We start from the raw sequence: 22,600 nt of genomic DNA on the forward strand, positions 1-22,600 counted from the left end.
TCTGGGAAATCTTGATGAGCCGTCTGTTGAGCCGCTGGCTGAGCTGCCCGCTAGTTCTCCTGACGTATTTGGTCTTGTACCGGGTTATAGCCACCGGGCTGGTTACGGTGTTGGGCGTTGCTTGACAAAGCTTCTGACTCCATGTGCCTGTTGTAACTTGGACTCCGGTTTTGACGAGGCGGTGCTAACCAAGGCGGAGGAGTTGAATGAATCATGTCCCGGCTATAAGAATAAGTCTCTTGCCGAGACAGGGCCGTCTGGACAAGTTCTCTGATTCTTCGGGTCTCCACCGCTGTCGGATCATCACCGTCCACTGGGAGAGCCGCCAAACGCGCCGATGCTGCGATTAAGTTCTCCATGGGGTTGGAAAAGTGACCCGGTGGTATTGGTACATAGCGGGGCAGAGCCATACTCCCATGAGGAGGTGCCACCTCTCGAGGCTGAGCCGGTCCTCCCGCTCCAGCTGTCATGAACTGATTTGCTTCGGGCGGGTTGCTAGGGCCGGCACTGGGGGTAGCGAAAAGGTTCCGAGGGTCATAAACCGGAGGTAAACGGGACTGGGTTTTTTGATGTCTCCTCCTCATCACCTTGTTAGATGCGTTCAGGCTCATCGTAAGCTGGAAGGCCTCTGACTGTAGCTGTTGTGCCCGTGCATCCAAAGCCGCCCGTTCTACGGCTAACCTGGTGTCCTCAGCTGCCAAGGCCTCCTTGGCCCGAGCTATCTCCTCACGCACCTGTGCCACCTCCGTGTTATGCTCATCTTGATTCGCAGGGATGACTGTGGTGGTTAACAGGGCCGTCAGTTTATCCATGAGATCCATCAGCACCTGAGCCGGCGGGCGCACAGGGCCTCCTGCCCCGGCCGCTCCTGACCCGGACATTATTGCTGCTGCAGCCGTTGAGTTTTGACCAGGTTGAGTACCAGCCATGAAGACTCCTGCCCAGCTTGGCGGCTCATAGGGGTCCGGAATACTAGAGCCGTCGGAACAGCCCCTAAGCCCGCCATCCTGCAATAGATACAACGAATCTGTTAACCGGCGGACGAATCACCGTCGGAGAGGGCGGCCGTCTCACCACCATCTATAGATCCTTCAGAAAGCTCTCCTCTGTGGATGCAACCCATGAAGGCACGCTACACGACGGGTTGAGCTCGGGCGGGTCTCGCACGCTGAGCTGTTTCGACGAGGTCGATGCAGCAATCCAGCTCAGGGCCCGCCTCACCAATCCGGCCGATGAAGACGTGGATTCTGCCAAAGGGGACCCGGTACCCATACTCAATTGAGCCGGCGTCGGGGCCCCAGCCTTCGCCGTCGATGTAGATCTTGCCGCGACGACTCTTGGTCATCCGGCCCACTGCGTATCCCTTGAGCCCTTCGAAGTTGCCCTTCAAGAACTCAAATCCACCGTGCGCTGGCCCCACGGTGGGCGCCAACTGTTATGGAATTGTCACGTCAGATGTCCTAGTGAAAGGACTTAGTCGTGGAGCCATCACAACTAGGAAGCTTGAAGGGGTTAATCAGGACAAGAGACACGAGAGGTTTATACTAGTTCGGCCCCTTACAGTGAAGGTAAGGCCTACGTCTAGTTGGGTTGGTATTGCTTGATGTTTCGATGACCAGGGAGCGAGATACGCTATGCCCGGTTCTCGATGAATTGTTTCTTGCCCTAAACTACCAGCGGCTCGTCCCCTTATATACACGGGTGGACACCCTGCGGCATACAGAGTCCCGGCCGGCTCATAGACAGTGTCCGGCTTGGTGACTAGTTAATTCTACCTTATGTTACAAGTCATGTCATCATGGCGGTTTACCACTATGGGCCTTAAGCCGCCTGTGGGCCTTAGACCCTTTATTGAACCGCCATCTTCATGCTTGGTCTTGGGCTTCTTTCTGATGAGTCTTCTTTGCGTAACCCGGCCCCTCCTGGGCGGCTTACACAAATAGTTATATCCCCAACAGGTTCAGTTAACAGCCATCAATCGATCGCTCGGGTTCAGTAACGCGTAGCCTGCAGTGCAATCGCTCGGGTTCAGTTAGAGCCCAACGCCTTGCTTGGGTTCAGTTAGAGCCCAACGCCTCGCACACACGCGCATACGTGTATGAGAGAAACGCGCATCGCTCGGCCGTCGACCACCCACCGTAACCGGGAACTCGCCGAAATTTTCCTCGCCCTTGCTTCTACCACGGTTTTTTCCGTCATGGACGGCCCAAAGAATGTCATGCAGCTGCGTCTCCGGCCCGCCCAGGATGAAAAGCCCATTTTCTGTCATGATTTTTTGTCATAGAAGTAGGAGCCCATCACATCTATGATGATACCGGGTTTTGTCACAATTATCATCATAGAAGTGTCATAAGTATGACAGAAAAAAATTCATTCGGCCCAAAATGTCACAGATGTGTCTTTTTTTTGTAGTGAAGTGGAGGCCTGGCGAGCGTGTCGGCCACGACCTGACTAACCACACAAAACTCTAGTCTAGGTTTATCGCCTATTTGAGGTTGTATCTGCAAACGAAGTCCAACCGAAGTTTCTATCACGGCCCCAAACTATGAGAGCATGGTTCCCAAGAGCACCATCCAGGTGTCACCTGGTACACCATGCCTCGTGCCTGCCGCAACAAGCCCACCCCATCGGGCGATGCTATGCACAGCCCCCAGCACATCCTACAAACACCAGAACTAGTTGCAACTCATGGACAGAGATCAAGGCGAGTAATAAGTTAAGAGGGTCAATTAAGTATCCCAACATGTGGTAGTAACTGTTCTTGGATCACAAACACGTAACTCAGTTCTTAAGGACGAACTCAATGAGACAACCCACCATGTACTCCTACATGGCCTCCCATCTCTTCCTTTACCAAATTGGGTTCACACACTTAACTCTCAACATCAGGACATAAGCATACCACTCCAATCCATCCCAGATGAGTCAGACATGACACAACTCTAAGCAGTAGAAAGAATGGCATGGATTAAAATCACAACATGGCTCAAGCAACTCCTAATCATGCTAGGAGGTTTTAACTATTTACTGTGACAATGACAGGTCATGTAGAGGAATGGGTTCAACTACCACAACATAAAGTGACAGATGAATCGTTGTTGTCCTTATGCAATAAAAGAGACAATGATCAAGAGAGTGGGGTTGTATCAGAATGATCAAGGGGGATTGCTTGCCTGGGGGGTCGATAGGGTAGTACTGCTCCTCAGACATGGGCTCGGTGCCACTCGCAGGAGCAGGACCTATCGGGAGGAACAATTCTGGCAATCAATACACAACAAATGCAACAATATGATACATGCACATGACATGTCAATAATGCCATGGATTGTGCTAATGCAACTAGCAACAAGTTCAATGAAGTCCATTTGATCCAAGGGTTCAAATGCAAACTCCAATTTAAGCACTTTAAACGCCATTTAGATGTTTTCACTTATACAGTATGTATAAGTTGGTTTTTCATGCATGAAAATGTTACAAATGGATTCCTTGATTTTATCTGATAATTTTTCATATACAGTTTATTTCATTCTGAGCTACAGTTAATTTTCTATAATTTTTTGAAGTTTAAGCAATTTTCTGGATTTTATAAATCATTTATGAAATATAAAATCGCCAAAAAATCATTATGACGTTGGCATGATGTAAAACTTGCATCAGCAGGTCAACTGGGCTGTTCCTGGTCCAATCTGACTAGTGGGGCTCACTGGTCAGTGGCTCATACACTAACAGAGCTAATTAGTATTAATTTTAATCCTAAACTAAAATTAGCCAGGGCCAGGGTCCACATGTCATTGACATAGGGGAGGTCAAATCTGGTCAAAACAGGGCTAACCCGCATTCGGTTCAACGCCGGCGAGGTCAGACGCGGCGGAGGGGCACGAGTTTCGTGCTCCGCCGACCAAACGGACAACAGAGACCACCTACGTGCAGCTGGTGAATGCATGCATCGAGTGGTGCGGTTAGTTTTGCCGGGGACGACCTAAATCGACGGCGGTGACCCCAAGTGCGGCAGCCAAAGTTCGGAACTCGACGTTTTTGGCGCTGCGGCGCACGACAAGTGCAATGGGTGGGGATTTTGGGCTCCTGGCATCACACTGAGCAAGGTAGTGTGCTCGGTTGCGGGCCTATGTGATCGTTGAAGGAAATATGCCCTAGAGGCAATAATAAAGTTATTATTTATTTCCTCATATCATGATAAATGTTTATTATTCATGCTAGAATTGTATTAACCGGAAACATGATACATGTGTGAATACATAGACAAATCTATAGTCACTAGTATGCCTCTACTTGACTAGCTCATTAATCAAAGATGGTTATGTTTCCTAACCATAGACATGTGTTGTCATTTGATTAATGGGATCACATCATTAGAAGAATGATGTGATTGACATGACCCATTCCGTTAGCCTACCACTTGATCGTTTAGTATATTGCTATTGCTTTCTTCATGACTTATACATGTTCCTGTAACTATGAGAATTATGTAACCCCCATTTACCGGAGGAACACTTTGGGTACTACCAAACGTCACAACGTAACTGGGTGATTATAAAGGAGTACTACAGGTGTCTCCGAAGGTACATGTTGAGTTGACGTATTTCGAGATTAGGTTTTGTCACTCCGATTGTCGGAGAGGTATCTCTGGGCCCTCTCGGTAATGCACATCACTATAAGCCTTGCAAGCAATGTAACCAATGAGTTGGTTATGGAATGATGCATTACATAACGAGTAAAGAGACTTGTCAGTAACGAGATTGAACTAGGTATTGGATACCGACGATCAAATCTCGGGCAAGTAACATACCGATGACAAAGGGAACAACGTATGTTGTTATGCGGTTTGACCGATAAAGATCTTCGTGGAATATGTAGGAACCAATATGGGCATCCAGGTCCCGCTATTGGTTATTGACCGAGAATGGTTCTAGGTCATGTCTACATAGTTCTCGAACCCGTAGGGTCCGCACGCTTAACGTTACGATGACAGTTTTATTATGAGTTTATAAGTTTTGATGTACCGAAGTTTGTTCAGAGTCCCGGATGTGATCTTGGACATGACGAGGAGTCTCGAAATGGTCGAGACATAAAGATCGATATATTGTAAGCCTATATTTGGACATCGGAATCGTTCCGGGTGAAATCGGCATTTTACCGGAGTACCGGGAGGTTACCGGAACCCCCCCGGGGGGTTATTGGGCCTACATGGGCCTCGAGGGAGAAGAGGGAAGGAGCCAGGAGGGGGCCGCGCGCCCCTCCCCCTCCTAGTCCGAATAGGACAAGGGAAGGGGGGTGGCGCCCCCCCTTTCCTTCCCCTCTTCCTCCTCTTTCCCCCCTTCTCCTAATCCTACATGGAAAGAGGGAGTCCTACTCCCGGTGGGAGTAGGACTCCCCCCTTGGCGCGCCCTCCTTGGCCGGCCGCCTCCTCCCGCCTGGCTCCTTTATATACGGGGGCGGGGGGCACCCCATAGACACACAAGTTGATCTACGGATCGTTCCTTAGCCGTGTGCGGTGCCCCCCTCCACCATATTCCACCTCGGTCATATCGTCGCGGAGTTTAGGCGAAGCCCTGCGCCGGTAGAACATCATCATCATCACCACGCCGTCGTGCTGACGGAACTCATCTTCGAAGCTCGGCTGGATCGGAGGCCGGAGATCGTCATCGAGCTAAACGTGTGCTGAACTCGGAGGCCCCGTACGTTCGGTGCTTGGATCGGTCGGATCGTGAAGACATACGACTACATCAACCGCGTTGTGCTAACGCTTCCGCTTACAGTCTACGAGGGTACGTGGACATACAATCTCCCCTCTCGTTGCTATACCATCACCATGATCTTGCGTGTGCGTAAGAAATTTTTTGAAATTACTACGTTCCCCAACAGTGGCATCCGAGCCTAGGTTTTATGTGTTGATGTTATATGCACGAGTAGAACACAAGTGAGTTGTGGGCGATACAAGTCATACTGCTTACCAGCATGTCATACTTTGGTTCGGCGGTATTGTGAGATGAAGCGGCCCGGACCGACATTACGCATACGCTTATGCGAGACTGGTTTCAGTGTTACGAGCACTCGTGCTTAAAGGTGGCTGGCGGGTGTCTGTCTCTCTCACTTTAGCTGAATCGAGTGTGGCTACGCCCGGTCCTTGCAAAGGTTAAAACAGCACCAACTTGACGAACTATCGTTGTGGTTTTTGATGCGTAGGTAAGAACGGTTCTTGCTAAGCCCGTAGCGGCCACGTAAAATTTGCAACAACAAAGTAGAGGACGTCTAACTTGTTTTTGCAGGGCATGTTGTGATGTGATATGGTCAAGACGTGATGCTATATTTTATTGTATGAGATGATCATGTTTTGTAACCGAAGTTATCGGCAACTGGCAGGAGCCATATGGTTGTCGCTTTATTGTATGAAATGCAAACGCCTTGTAATTGCTTTACTTTATCACTAAGCGGTAGCGATAGTCGTAGAAGCAATAGATGGCGTAACGACAACGATGCTACGATGGAGATCAAGGTGTCACGCCGGTGACGATGGTGATCATGACGGTGCTTCGAAGATGGAGATCACAAGCACAAGATGATGATGGCCATATCATATCACTTATATTGATTGCATGTGATGTTTATCATTTATGCATCTTATCTTGCTTTGATTAATGGTAGCATTTTAAGATGATCTCTCACTAATTATCAAGAAGTGTTCTCCCTGAGTATGCACCGTTGCAAAAGTTCTTCGTGCTGAGACACCACGTGATGATCGGGTGTGATAGGCTCTACGTTCAAATACAATGGGTGCAAAACAGTTGCACACACGGAATACTCAGGCTATACTTGACGAGCCTAGCATATACAGATATGGCCTCGGAACACGGAGACCGAAAGGTCGAGCGTGAATCATATAGTAGATATGATCAACATAGCGATGTTCACCGTTGAAACTACTCCATCTCACATGATGATCGGACATGGTGTAGTTGATATGGATCACGTAATCACTTAGAGGATTAGAGGGATGTCTATCTAAGTGGGATTTCTTAAGTAATATGATTAATTGAACTTAAATTTATCATGAACTTAGTACCTGATAGTATTTTGCTTGTCTATGTTTGTTTGTAGATAGATGGCTCGTGCTGTTGTTCCGTTGAATTTTAATGCGTTCCTTGAGAAAGCAAAGTTGAAAGATGATGGTAGCAATTACACGGGTTGGGTCCGTAACCTGAGGATTATCCTCATTGCTGCACAGAAAAGCTACGTCCTGGAAGCACCGCTGGGTGCCAGGCCTGCTGCTGATGCAACTAACGACGTTAAGAACGTCTGGCAGAGCAAAGCTGATGACTACTCGATAGTTCAGTGTGCCATGCTTTACGGCTTAGAACCGGGTCTTCAACGACGTTTTGAACGTCATGGAGCATATGAGATGTTCCAGGAGTTGAAGTTAATATTTCAAGCAAATGCCCGGATTGAGAGATATGAAGTCTCCAATAAGTTCTATAGCTGCAAGATGGAGGAGAATAGTTCTGTCAGTGAACACATACTCAAAATGTCTGGGTATAATAATCACTTGATTCAACTGGGAGTTAATCTTCCTGATGATAGTGTCATTGACAGAATTCTTCAATCACTGCCACCAAGCTACAAGAGCTTCGTGATGAACTATAATATGCAAGGGATGAACAAGACTATTCCCGAGCTCTTCGCAATGCTAAAAGTTGCGGAGGTAGAAATCAAGAAGGAGCATCAAGTGTTGATGGTCAACAAGACCACCAGTTTCAAGAAGAAGGGCAAAGGGAAGAAGAAGGGGAACTTCAAAAAGAACGGCAAGCAAGTTGCTGCTCAAGAGAAGAAACCCAAATCTGGACCTAAGCCTGAAACTGAGTGCTTCTACTGCAAGCAAACTGGACACTGGAAGCGGAACTGCCCCAAGTATTTGGCGGATAAGAAGGATGGCAAAGTGAACAAAGGTATATGTGATATACATGTTATTGATGTGTACCTTACTAGTACTCGCAGTAGCACCTGGGTATTTGATACTGGTTCTGTTGCTAATATTTGCAACTCGAAACAGGGACTACGGATTAAGCGAAGATTGGCTAAGGACGAGGTGACGATGCGTGTGGGAAATGGTTCCAAAGTCGATGTGATCGCGGTCGGCACGCTACCTCTACATCTACCATCGGGATTAGTTTTAGACCTAAATAATTGTTATTTGGTGCCAGCGTTGAGCATGAACATTATATCTGGATCTTGTTTGATGCGAGACGGTTATTCATTTAAATCAGAGAATAATGGTTGTTCTATTTATATGAGTAATATCTTTTATGGTCATGCACCCTTGAAGAGTGGTCTATTCTTATTGAATCTCGATAGTAGTGATACACATATTCACAGTGTTGAAATCAAAAGATGCAGAGTTGATAACGATAGTGCAACTTATTTATGGCACTGCCGTTTGGGTCATATCGGTGTAAAACGCATGAAGAAACTCCATACTGATGGGCTTTTGGAATCACTTGATTATGAATCACTTGGTACTTGCGAACCGTGTCCCATGGGCAAGATGACTAAAACGCCGTTCTCCAGAACTATGGAGCGAGCAACAGATTTATTGGAAATCATACATACTGATGTATGTGGTCCAATGAATGTTGAGGCTCGCGGCGGGTATCGTTATTTTCTCACCTTCACAAATGATTTGAGCAGATATGGGTATATCTACTTAATGAAACACAAGTCTGAAACATTTGAAAAGTTCAAAGAATTTCAGAGTGAAGTAGAAAATCATCGTAACAAGAAAATAAAGTTTCTACGATCTGATCGTGGAGGAGAATATTTGAGTTACGAGTTTGGTCTACACTTGAAACAATGTGGAATAGTTTCGCAACTCACGCCACCCGGAACACCACAACGAAATGGTGTGTCCGAACGTCGTAATCGTACTTTACTTGATATGGTGCGATCTATGATGTCTCTTACTGATTTACCGCTATCGTTTTGGGGTTATGCTTTAGAGACGGCCGCATTCACGTTAAATAGGGCACCATCAAAATCCGTTGAGACGACGCCTTATGAACTATGGTTTGGCAAGAAACCAAAGTTGTCGTTTCTTAAAGTTTGGGGCTACGATGCTTATGTGAAGAAACTTCAACCAGATAAGCTCGAACCCAAATCGGAGAAATGTGTCTTCATAGGATACCCAAAGGAGACTATTGGGTACACCTTCTATCACAGATCTGAGGGCAAGATTTTCGTTGCTAAATTCGGGTCCTTTCTAGAGAAGGAGTTTCTCTCGAAAGAAGTGAGTGGGAGGAAAGTAGAACTTGATGAGATAATTGTATCTACTCCCTTATTGGAAAGTAGTTCATCACAAGAACCGGTTCCTGTGACAACTACACCAATCAGTGAGGAAGCTAATGATATTGATCATGAAACTTCAGATCAAGTTTCTACTGAACCTCGTAGGTCTACCAGAGTAAGATCCGCACCAGAGTGGTACGGTAATCCTATTCTGGAAGTCATGTTACTTGACCATGATGAACCTACGAACTATGAGGAAGCGATGATGAGCCCAGATTCCGCAAAATGGCTAGAAGCCATGAAATCTGAGATGGGATCCATGTATGAAAACAAAGTATGGACTTTGGTTGACTTGCCCGATGATCGGCAAGCCATTGAGAATAAATGGATCTTTAAGAAGAAGACTGACGCTGATAGTAATGTAACTGTCTATAAAGCTCGACTTGTTGCGAAAGGTTTTTGACAAGTTCAAGGGGTTGACTACGATGAGACTTTCTCACCCGTAGCGATGCTTAAGTATGTCCGAATCATGTTAGCTATTGCTGCATTTCATGATTATGAAATTTGGCAAATGGATGTCAAAACTGCATTCTTGAATGGATTTCTAGAAGAAGAGTTGTATATGATGCAGCCAGAAGGTTTTGTTGATCCAAAAGGTGCTAACAAAGTGTGCAAGCTCCAGCGATCCATTTATGGACTGGTGCAAGCATCTCGGAGTTGGAATAAACGTTTTGATAGTGTGATCAAAGCATATGGTTTTATACAGACTTTTGGAGAAGCCTGTATTTACAAGAAAGTGAGTGGGAGCTCTGTAGCATTTCTGATTTTATATGTAGATGACATATTATTAATTGGAAATGACATAGAATTTCTGGATAGCATAAAGGGATACTTGAATAAAAGTTTTTCAATGAAAGACCTCGGTGAAGCTGCTTACATATTGGGCATAAAGATCTATAGAGATAGATCAAGACGCTTGATAGGACTTTCACAAAGCACATACCTTGACAAAAATTTTGAAAAAAGTTCAAAATGGATCAGGCAAAGAAAGGATTCGTGCCTGTGCTACAAGGTGTGAAGTTGAGTCAAACTCAATGCCCGACCACAGCAGAAGATAGAGAGAAAATGAAAGATGTTCCCTATGCTTCATCCATAGGCTCTATCATGTATGCAATGCTGTGTACCAAACCTGACGTATGCTTAGCAATAAGCTTGGCAGGAAGGTACCAAAGTAATCCGGGAGTGGATCACTAGACAGCGGTCAAGAACATCCTGAAATACCTGAAAAGGACTAAGGATATGTTTCTCGTATATGGAGGTGACAAAGAGCTAGTCGTAAATGGTTACGTCGATGCAAGCTTTGACACTGATCCGGACGATTCTAAATCGCAAACCGGATACGTGTTTATATTAAGCGGTGGAGCTGTAAGTTGGTGCAGTTCTAAACAAAGCGTCGTGGCGGGATCTACATGTGAAGCGGAGTACATAGCTGCTTCGGAAGCAGCAAATGAAGGAGTCTGGATGAAGGAGTTCATTCCCGATCTAGGTGTCATACCTAGTGCATCGGGACCAATGAAGATCTTCTGTGACAATACTGGTGCAATTGCCTTGGCAAAGGAATCCAGATTTCACAAGAGGACCAAACACATCAAGAGACGCTTCAATTCCATTCGGGACCAAGTCCAAGTGGGAGACATAGAGATTTGCAAGATACATACGGATCTGAATGTTGCAGACCCGTTGACTAAGCCTCTCTCACGAGCAAAACATGATCAGCACCAAGACTCCATGGGTGTTAGAATCATTACTATGTAATCTAGATTGTTGACTCTACTGCAAGTGGGAGACTGAAGGAAATATGCCCTAGAGGCAATAATAAAGTTATTATTTATTTCCTCATATCATGATAAATGTTTATTATTCATGCTAGAATTGTATTAACCGGAAACATGATACATGTGTGAATACATAGACAAATCTATAGTCACTAGTATGCCTCTACTTGACTAGCTCATTAAGCAAAGATGGTTATGTTTCCTAACCATAGACATGTGTTGTCATTTGATTAATGGGATCACATCATTAGAAGAATGATGTGATTGACATGACCCATTCCGTTAGCCTAGCACTTGATCGTTTAGTATATTGCTATTGCTTTCTTCATGACTTATACATGTTCCTGTAACTATGAGAATTATGTAGCTCCCATTTACCGGAGGCACACTTTGGGTACTACCAAATTTCACAACGTAACTGGGTGATTATAAAGGAGTACTACAGGTGTCTCCGAAGGTACATGTTGAGTTGACGTATTTCGAGATTAGGTTTTGTCACTCCGATTGTCGGAGAGGTATCTCTGGGCCCTCTCGGTAATGCACATCACTATAAGCCTTGCAAGAAATGTAACCAATGAGTTGGTTACGGAATGATGCATTACATAACGAGTAAAGAGACTTGCCAGTAATGAGATTGAACTAGGTATTGGATACCGGCGATCAAATCTCGGGCAAGTAACATACCGATGACAAAGGGAACAACGTATGTTGTTATGCGGTTTGACCGATAAAGATCTTCGTAGAATATGTAGGAACCAATATGGGCATCCAGGTCCCGCTATTGGTTATTGACCGAGAATGGTTCTAGGTCATGTCTACATAGTTCTCGAACCCGTAGGGTCCGCACGCTTAACGTTACGATGACAGTTTTATTATGAGTTTATAAGTTTTGATGTACCGAAGTTTGTTCGGAGTCCCGGATGTGATCTCGGACATGACGAGGAGTCTCGAAATGGTCGAGACATAAAGATCGATATATTGGAAGCCTATATTTGGACATCGGAATCGTTCCGGGTGAAATCGGCATTTTACCGGAGTACCAGGAGGTTACCGGAACCCCCCCGGGGGGTTATTGGGCCTACATGGGCCTCGAGGGAGAAGAGGGAAGGAGCCAGGAGGGGGCCGCGCGCCCCTCCCCCTCCTAGTCCGAATAGGACAAGGGAAGGGGGGCGGCGCCCCCCCTTTCCTTCCCCTCTTCCTCCTCTTTCCCCCCTTCTCCTACTCCTACTTGGAAAGAGGGAGTCCTACTCCCGGTGGGAGTAGGACTCCCCCCTTGGCGCGCCCTCCTTGGCCGGCCGCCTCCTCCCCCCTGGCTCCTTTATATACGGGGGCGGGGGGCACCCCATAGACACACAAGTTGATCTACGGATCATTCCTTAGCCGTGTGCGGTGCCCCCCTCCACCATATTCCACCTCGGTCATATCGTCGCGGAGTTTAGGCGAAGCCCTGCACGGTAGAACATCATCATCGTCACCACGCCGTCGTGCTGACAGAACTCATCTTCGGAGCTCGGCTGGATCGGAGGCCGGAGATCGTCATCGAGCTGAACGTGTGCTGAACTCGGAGGCCCCGTGCGTTCGGTGCTTGGATCGGTCGGATCGTGAAGACGTACGACTACATCAACCGCGTTGTGCTAACGCTTCCGCTTACGGTCTACGAGGGTACGTGGACATACAATCTCCCCTCTCGTTGCTATACCATCACCATGATCTTGCGTGTGCGTAGGAATTTTTTTGAAATTACTACGTTCCCCAACAATCGTGGCCACGGCGGCGGCATGGCCGACGGAGCCAAGCTCTCGACCTCGAAGGGCATCGGTGCAAGATGAATAAATCGAGTAGGGGGGGAGGGAATCGATGCAGTAGCTCACAGCGAACACGATGGGTAGGTCAGTGGGCTCAGGGAAGGGTTGGAGGCGGCGCGTGGTCGCCGGCGATCTCGACCGCCGAACAGAGAAGAAGACAATGAAGCCGGCGATGCAGGGTGTCCGAGCTCACGGGGCTCGGGTGAGGCGATGTAGCGGTCGTCGGCGAAGCTTGCAGACAGGGTGGAGAGGCGAGGAGGGCACGGGGGTTCACAGAGGCGGGTCCATGGCGGTCTCGTCCATGGTGGAGGAGAGCGAGGGAAAGGGCGAGGGGGTGAATGGAGCGGTCAGCTCGATCTAGACGGAAGTGAGGAGGCTATCTGCGGCGTTGCGCTGGCCGGGGACGCAGGCAGGCAGCCTGGTGGCGTGGCGCGCTGTGCGCGCTCACGCGTCGGCCACGTGCTCGACCGACTGGCGCGAGGAGGACGACGATGCTAGTGGGCTGGGCCGCCAGCTGGGCCGCAGGTGAGTGCCACGTATTCTCTCTCTCATTTTGTTTTCTATTTCCTTTTCTATTTTCTATTTTTGTTTTCTGTTTTGTTTTAGTTTAGGCACTAAAACATTTTATTAAGATTTGAAACTTTTTGTGGGTAACAGTGAAATATTCCAGAGGCCCTCTCCAAGTTTCAAATTATTTGGAGCTTTTAAAATATATATAGCATTTAAATGGCCCCAATTCAAATATCATATGATTTTATTCAAAGCCCATTTGGTCCTGCAAAAATGTGCACCATTTATGGTTAGGGTTTTTCACCCTTTTTTCTCTAAATCATGAAGATTTTTTAAGGGCATTTTGGGTTCACTGAAAAATATTTTAGTAGAACCTACTTTGTTAATGTGGTGCTAGGGCTTATGCAATTCCCATTTCATATTTCATTTAAACTTAAACATGATGCACACATGAAGTGTAGCCTAGTGCATTACGAGAACTAGGGATGTGACAGCCTCGCCCCACCCCAAGCCGCGAAAGAGAATGAGAGACCCCTGCCACCGCCATCTGCCCCAGGGCTTAGCCCGACGGCGTCACGCGACGACGGGAGGAGAGGGGGGAATAGATCGAGACTCTGCGGCGGCTAGGGTAGCGGCTTGCTTGAGTCGCCCAATGCGGGAGAGTACATCATATATGTGCACACACGCATTCTTTATTGATCACAGGAGTCGCAAAGTTTTAAGATTGACCACGGTCACATGTGTCTTACTATAATAAGAATATTATCTCCGCATTGATGAGGGGCACAAGTGTCAAATCTAGGGTTTTATTTTTGGTGTGCTAAGAGTACAACGATCCTTATTGCCTTACAACCACATATTATACTTTTTAAAAGTATCTTATTAGTGTTGGAGCTGAACAATGATTGTTGAGTAGCAAAAGAGAAAACATGAATAAATTCTTATTTTTGAAAAAATTCATCCAAAAGATATCTTAGATCGGATTAATATTAAGGAAAACAAATAGCCAGTACAAAGGATAGACAAGTGGAGCAGAACAACCAGAAATATGAAAATTACATTGTAGCCTTCTTGTTCTTCCGGTTGTATCTCACCCACGAGGGATTCACAATTGCACTGAACCAAATAGTAAGGGAAAGTGACACTTGTAAATCTCCTCGCCACTTTAGACTTTGAAGACCACAATAGCCACTCACCCTTGAGACGAGATTGGAGCATCATCTCATGCAATACAGGCTTGAACCCCATTCCCATGTGTTCAGAGGGTTGGAGAAATCAAACCATGCCATAGAACAACACGGAAAATGTCGAAGTCACCACACCAGTATCCAGCCAATAGCTCCGCTTGAAAGACACATCGACTACAAAGATATGAAGGGAACCAGCAGATCTGAGGAATGATGATGGTTGAGATGGATAAAATTGTGTAAGGTAGTTTTTCTCAACTTTAGGAATAAAGATATGTGTTGCTAAACTAGCCTAACATGTGCAACCACATTACCCTGGTATGGGAACGGGCTAAAATCAGTAACTTGGATAACCTAGTTTGCACACTATAGTGATGAGGGATAATGTAACTTCTGTTGGGACGGGGCCAACTCCAAGAGAGTGGTCATAATGTCTCTAATTGTCGGGCACAATGCTGGTACCACCATAAGCTACAGGCAAAAGAATGTAATGATCCCATTGGGAAACATAGTATAGAACAAACAAAAAATGTCCTATGAACCAAACTCCAGAACACTATGAAGATGTCGATGGGATTAGATTGGATCTTTACCAACTAGAGTTGTAGTGGAAGAAAGAGTTGATGGAGATCGTTGGTGCATATTCTCCCAACTACGATTTACAACCTCCCAACCACGAGAATTTCTCCCTCGAACAAAGATCAAAATCATGATATCTCTACCAGTATCCACGCGTACATAGTCACCGATCTGACAATGCCTCTCCATCCATAACTTAGCCGCATCGAAGAGCTAGAAGGGGTGGAGCGGCCTAATGGCATATGGAACAATTTCCGGTGGAGAACGAGAGAGTGAGAGAGGGGCAACCCTTGCGCCTAGAATTGTGTAATTGGAGGGGTTGCCCCCTCCACTATATATAGGCGTAGGGAGAGGGGGAGACTTGGAGGAGGGCCCCACCCCAACTCTAGCCGCATAAGATAACTTGGCTCCAAGGCAGGGGCACCCACCTAATGGGCCTCTAAGGTCCATGTAGCCAGCCACGCACCCCCCCTTCAGGCCTTCCCCTAAGGCAAACCCATGGCGCCCCTTAGCACTTCCAGGAGGTTCTGAAAAATTTCGGAAGCTTCCTATGCCATTTGGTTCATTTAATCTCCTGAATTTTTTTGATCTCCCGGCTTTGTTCGAAGCTCTTTCGGTTCCCTCTTTGAAATGCTTTTAACATCTCTGAAACTATTCTGGTGATTTTTCTCTCAAGCTCCTGACCCATCTAGTACTCAACACATCGATGACCCTTAAGCGTGTGAATGACGACCCACAAGTATAGGAGATTGCAACAGTCTTCGAGGATAGTATTTCATCTAAATTTATTGATTCGACCAAAGGGGAGCCAAGGAATATTTATAAGCCTTAGCAGTTGAGTTGCTAATTCAACCACACCTGAGAATCACTTCCTTGCAATATATAGCAGTGATAGTAATGGTAACGGTAACAGTAGTAGTTTTGGTAGCAAACTGAGCAGCAGTAGTAACTTGAGCAAGGACAATAGTACTAAAGCGTAGGCATGGAGTAGCGATGGATATTTAGATGAGATTTCAATATGTAACCGTTACAATTTAGAGCGACACACAATAGCTCTAATTCATCAATCATATGTAGGCATGTATTTCGTATATAGTCATACATGCTTGCGATAAGAACTTGCATGACGTCTTTTGTTCTACCCTCCCGTAGCAGCGGAGTCCTAATGTAAACTAAGGGTAATTAAGAAGCTCATTTTAATAAAGAATTGGAGCGAAGCATTAACACATAGTGAATACATGAACTCCTCAAGTTAAAGTCATCCTGTCAATATCCCAATCATTGTCACCTTGGGGTCTAAGGTTCAGAAAGATAACAAGTGCATACAACTTGTAGGTAAAATCAACATCTCATATATATTCATGAAAGCATATATGTTCATATCTGAAATCATGGCACTCGGGCCCTATTGACAAGCATTAAGTATAGCAAAGTCATAGCAATATCAATCTCAGAACACAGTGGATATTAGGGATCAAGCCCTAACAAATTGACACGATTACATAAGAAATCTCATCCATCTCCATCTACCTCTAGTATGCCTACTAAGGAATTGCTCACACATGGTTGTGAGCATCATGAAATTGTTGATGGAGAACGGTTGGTGATGACGACAGCGACGAATCCCTCTCTTCGGAACCTCGAACAGACTCCAGATTAGGGCTCCTGATGAAGAACAGGAGGTGGCTCCATATCGTAAAACGCGACGAAACTTTCTCTCTGATTCTTTTTCTTGGGAAGACGAAACTTATAGGCTTAGAATTAGGTCAACCGGAAGTATGTGGAGGCAACAACTCCAACAAGCCACCAAGGCACGCCCTGTGGCTTGTTGCCCATGGTGGCCCCCCTCTCGTACTTCTTTGCTCAAGTATTTTTTTATTTATTTCATAAAAAACCTCCGTAAAGTTTCGTCCAATTCTGAGAAATTTTATTTATGCAAAAAAAATAACACCAAAGTAGTTCTACTGAAAACAACATTAGTCTGAGTTAGATTTGCATGTATAGATTAAACTTGCATTTGAAGTTGGCCACGTATTAGATTGAGTTTTCAGTAAATGCTGCCAAATTTCTTGAGATTCTTCCCGTGAACACTCGTATCATGTTTTTAGGAGGAAGCACCAGATACATTTCACCCATGTGCCAGTCAGATTCCTACCCTAGTGGACCTTTGAAAAGGCAACAGAGATTTGTTCTTCATCTCAAATAACTTCCAGCAACTGTTTAGGCCATAAAAGAGGCACCCAATTTCAATGATTTCATGTTCAAAAGGCACAGCAGGATCAACAAAAACAGAGAAGGGCTACGTACAAGATTACGAAGACAACTGAGGTATATCACAACTTTACAAGTTTCTTTTTGTTCAACTATATACACGTAATGTTTCGTAAGAGGTATATGCTCCCCTACAGCAGCTAGCGCCCTCCATTCCACACAACTGGGGATGGTACACTGAAAATTTACATTCATGTAGTCTGCTCAGACAATAAGACAGCAGCTCTGATGGGGGTGAACGCTCATGGGGAGCTCCTTTCCGGTCAAAAATATACAAGGAACCATGATTGTGCATCAGTTGGTTCACCGTAGTCGGGACATTCTACACCTAATCGAAGCCATGAACACGTCTGAAGCACCCACAGATGATTCAAGGCTTTGTCGAGACCCTCACAGCATGCGCATCATCCACAGCTTGAATTTCCGTACATACAGATATAGGACGCACGGTGCGATCAGATCTGTCTCAGATAGGCGCTTGCAGAGTTTCATGTATGATTCTAGGTTGCCGGATTCCTGTATGTTTCTCTGCAGTGCAGTCAGTACAGCCGCTCTGTCCAGGTAATCAGGAGATACGCCCATATCAAGCATCCGCAAAAGTGTTTCCGAGGCATCCAGATAGAAACCACCTTTAAGGTAGCCTCGCAGGAGCCATGACATAGACTTCTTCCTTCTTCCTGCACTGGTTGACTCGACTCCTGCAAGCAATCGTCTAACAGCAGCAGCTTCCCCTTGAGAAGCACAAATGGCCAAGACAACATCATAGAGCTGTGTATCAGGTTCCCTACCAACAAGCTTCAATTCCCAAAGTTGGCGCTCAGCTTCTAAGCCACAACCAGCGCAAGTGTACAATGAAAGGAGCCTCTCGTGCACAAGTCCTAGAACCTCACTGCTGCCTTCCTGAACTGCCCAATTTGATAAAAGAACACCATCCCCTAATAATTTGGATTGATAATTCTCGATGTTGCGCATGCTCTCAGCATCCAGTTTGGCAATTGAGCCATCCTTCACTGACAGATTCAACTTACGCAATGCCTTTGAGAATTCCTTTTGCTCTTTAACCAAGGCAGTCAATCCAATAAGATAACTATATACTTCAGGTTTCAGCCCACTCTCTTTGAACTCAATGACCAATTTAACAGCATCTCTGTAGTCCCCGTCCATCTATCAAAACAAAAGTAACACAGAACATTAAAAAACAGGAGCTAAGATATATGAGACTGGTATCAGAGACAGAAAGAGCATGGAACGGTGTTTATAAGCAGCTAGGGTTGAGTGCTTAAAGTTATCACACAGTTTCTAGACAAAAGAAATGGATGTGTGGTAAGTTGGTAAAAATTATCCGTAAGACTTCTAGTAGAAATCACTGCATCAATACAGTTTGATTTATATGCACCAATACGATAGTTCAAAGCTATCCAAACCCAAACATAGTCGCTCATTCTGAAATACTAGAGACTCATCATACCAAGATAAAAGTCAAAACATAACAAAAAAATGCAAACTGTGTACTACTCCGGTATCAAAATGTTTATGATAGTCTTTGGCTTGTACTGTATGTTGCTAACAGAAGCACATAGGTTTAGGATAAGGACCATAAAACGAAAATCAGTTGGCAAGTACAGAACAAATAAATGACATGACTACCCTTGGTGAATGTTTTGGAGCAACAAGCTGTGGTGCTTCTTCATATGATAATAGTTGACCTCTTATAGATTAGGTGGTGATTTGCAACTGAAATTTTCAATGCTAAAAATGATGATAATAAGTGTAATGTTGGAATATAAACCAGGAAACAAAATAACAACTTTATATGCAAACATGTGATCAGCATGGGAGTCAGGCCTTAGTTTATTGACTGAACCATGTGCTCATAACGTAATAACAAAGGCATGTTATCCTAATACGATAGAATAAGAACATGACACGAGATGAATAAATCTACAAGCAGAATCAAAGATGATCATCTTAAAGTAATATACATGTGTGTCATAACTAATGAAGACAAGACAGCTGTCATCCCAACAACCTATCCAACACGAAAGGTACCATCACACACAGAACAAGTGAAACTAGAAACATTAAAAAAAAAGGTTCCAGATCATGTAAAACTCCAGAGCTGAAGATTGGTTTTCAATAGGTAGTTCTGATAATATGAAATCACCATTTCCAAGCATAGGGTTTTCGATCCGGTTTCCCTTATAAACTGGATCAATTCTCATTTTTTAAATGAGATGTTTAGGTGGGGAGCCTCTCCCCTCGGGTGCCAGTTAAAAAAAAATCCAACCGTAGCCAGGATATGAACATTTTTTTAGCATAGATATGAACAATTAAGAGGCCTCAACAATCAATTGTGTATAAACGATAGGTACAAGCAAGCACAGGACCTGACATGGGTAAAATTGCAGGGGAATGGGTGAAGCCAATTACCATAATCTTCCAGGCGAGGTAACCGACGGGGCCTCCACGCTCGCCGTCATACTCCCCTCCCGCGGCCACGCTCCCCCTCCTGAGCACGTCCCTGACGAACTCAACAGCGCGCGCCCTCTCGCTGCGGTCCCAGTAGAGCGCGACGGCCTTCTCGACGAGGCTAAAGCCGGGGCGGAGGCCGACGCAGTCCATCTCCCCCAGGAGCGCGGAGACGTCGGAGACGTCACCCCCGGCCCCCACGAGGCGCTCGATCCAGCCGCAGGCGATGGCCGTCATGAGCTCCATGGTCTCGCCATCGACGCGGTCGGCGCGGCGCAGCCAGTCGAAGACCTCGAGCGCGCAGTAGGCGTCGCGGCCCTCCTGCGCGAAGTAGACGAGCACGAGCTGGAGCTCCCTCGGGGAGAGGTCGGCGAGCGGGGCCTTGTCGTCGGCCGCGGCGGCGGGCTCCCGCTCCAGGTGCTCGATGGCGGCGGCCAGGAGCCCGCCGCCGGCGAGGCCGAGCTCGGCGGCGTCGGCGGGGATGACGTGGTCGAGCCGCACCGAGCGCGGGGGAGGCGGGGGCCGGAGCGAGACGGCGGCGGGGCGCGGGCGGGGGGAGGGGAGGGAGACGTGCGGGAAAGCGGCGGCGCGCGAGGAGAGGGCCATGGGTGGTTACGGGCGGGAGGGCATGGAGCGGGGGCTCGGGAGAGGGGGGAAGAGGAGAGGAGAAGGGGAGACGTGGTTGAACCGAGAGAGGGGGGCAAGGAAACGGGATGGTGATGGTAACTCGGAATGAATGAATGCGTGGGGCAGTCGATGGATGACCAGCGGCGTCGCGTGATGGAGACGGGGAGGCGGAAACGGCTGCCGGAATCACCACCACTGGTTTGAGTGATCTTTTCGTAGTGTTCTTTTTTAACTTCGACTTTTTCCCTAGTGTTCATTTATCTCTTTCAGTCTTTCTTTTCCGAAAACTTGAGAGCACAATTATTGTCTAGCCAACTTATGATCTTCTTTAGACCAAAATTAAGGACAATAAAAATATGCATGCTTTATTTTCATCGTGAAGAAGATGGAATTACTCGTATGTCCGAAGGATCTCCACAGTGTTGAATGGATTAGGGGGGCCAAAGTTTTCTTTAGAACGAAGGCTCAAGTCAAGCCCGGCGTTGTTCCAGCCAGGATTACATCATACTTACAAGAACGAAAAAGAAAACAGGTTAAAGATAGACATTGCTTTGCAAATGGCCAGCAAGCTTCATACAACCTACAAGCAAAAATGGAGAGTCTAAGGCATAAAAACAGCTTGAAGTCAATGAAGCCCTCCACCGAGAGCAGGCCACGACACAAACACACCAGCAAGGCCTTGAGGAGACACAACTAGCAGGTGAGAGTAACACTTTGTCGGTTGCATGGGCTCTGGCCTATTCGGTTACGGCCTCCTCCTCTCCGAAAGGGGCTCCCTGCCCCCTCGCCCGACATGAGGCACCGATCCGGCGGAAGATACAGACCCTCACCCAAGAGCTAAAGTGTAAAACCGACGCATTGTCACCTGGAAGACCAAATCAGAGCACCACCAACATGCACCACTAAGCTCAACAAAGGTAAACCTGGGCCCTAAAAGGGAACCTACACGCAAGGAGAAGCAAATGCATGGCGAGACTGATAATGACAAAGAAACAATGGAGGAATACAATGACAGAGCTTCAAAAAGACACCTAGTCCGCAAATAACAACCTCTATCTCATGACCCTTATATGGCCATGGCCCACAGCAGGGGAACCCAATCCCTTGTCCAAATGTGCTCATAACGTCGACTGTGGGAAACGGCCATGAGCTACCACAAAAAAAGGCGAACAAAATTGGCAGCGTCTCAGAGACACCACAAACACCTTCCACGTCGCAGCCAAATGCCTACGTTAGTACCTTGGAGTATGTCTAGAGGGGGGTGATTAGACTACTTGACCAATAAAAATTTAACATTTTTCCCAATTTTAGAGTTTGGCAGATTTTAGCTACTTTAGGACAAGTCAAGCAATCATCACACTATTCAAGCAAGCATGCAAAGAGTATATAGGCAGCGGAAATTAAAGCATTCAACTTGCAAGAAAGTAAAGGGAAGGGTTTGGAGGATTCAAACGCAATTGGAGACAAGGATGTTTTTGGCGTGGTTCCGATAGGTGGTGCTATCGTACATCCACGTTGATGGAGACTTCAACCCACGAAGGGTAACGGCTGCGCGAGTCCACGGAGGGCTCCACCCACGAAGGGTCCACGAAGAAGCAACCTTGTCTATCCCACCATGGCCGTCGCCCACGAAGGACTTGCCTCACTAGCGGTAGATCTTCACGAAGTAGGCGATCTCCTTGCCCTTACAAACTCCTTGGTTCAACTCCATAATCTTGTCAGAGGCTCCCAAGTGGCACCTAGCCAATCTAGGAGACACCACTCTCCAAGAAGTAACAAATGGTGCGTTAATGATGAACTCCTTGCTCTTGTGCTTCCAATGATAGTCTCCCCAACACTCAACTCTCTCTCATAGGTTTTGGATCTGGTGGAAAGAAGATTTGAGTGGAAAGCAACTTGGGGAAGGCTAGAGATCAAGATTCATATGGTAGGAATGGAATATCTTGGCCTCAACACATGAGTAAGTGGTTCTCTCTCAAAAATGGTAAGTTAGAAGTGTAGGTTCGTTTTGATGGCTCTTTCC

General features: G+C 46.4%; 1 protein-coding gene across 1 annotated transcript; it reads right to left on the reverse strand.

Moving 5' to 3' along the window:
- Positions 1-17,429: 17,429 nt before the first annotated feature.
- LOC119340075 (pentatricopeptide repeat-containing protein At2g30100, chloroplastic-like) lies at positions 17,430-20,613 on the reverse strand. The gene is made up of 2 exons (XM_037611991.1): positions 19,912-20,613; positions 17,430-18,645 (listed from the first exon to the last, which is right to left on the reverse strand). The coding sequence occupies exons 1-2, from the start codon at positions 20,554-20,556 to the stop codon at positions 17,872-17,874; spliced, it is 1,419 nt and encodes a 472-aa protein (XP_037467888.1). The 5' UTR covers positions 20,557-20,613; the 3' UTR covers positions 17,430-17,871.
- Between the last annotated feature and the right edge of the window lie 1,987 nt (positions 20,614-22,600).

The sequence above is a fragment of the Triticum dicoccoides genome, chromosome 1B (genome assembly GCF_002162155.2).
Source record: "Triticum dicoccoides isolate Atlit2015 ecotype Zavitan chromosome 1B, WEW_v2.0, whole genome shotgun sequence".
In the NCBI taxonomy this organism is placed as follows: domain Eukaryota; kingdom Viridiplantae; phylum Streptophyta; class Magnoliopsida; order Poales; family Poaceae; genus Triticum; species Triticum dicoccoides.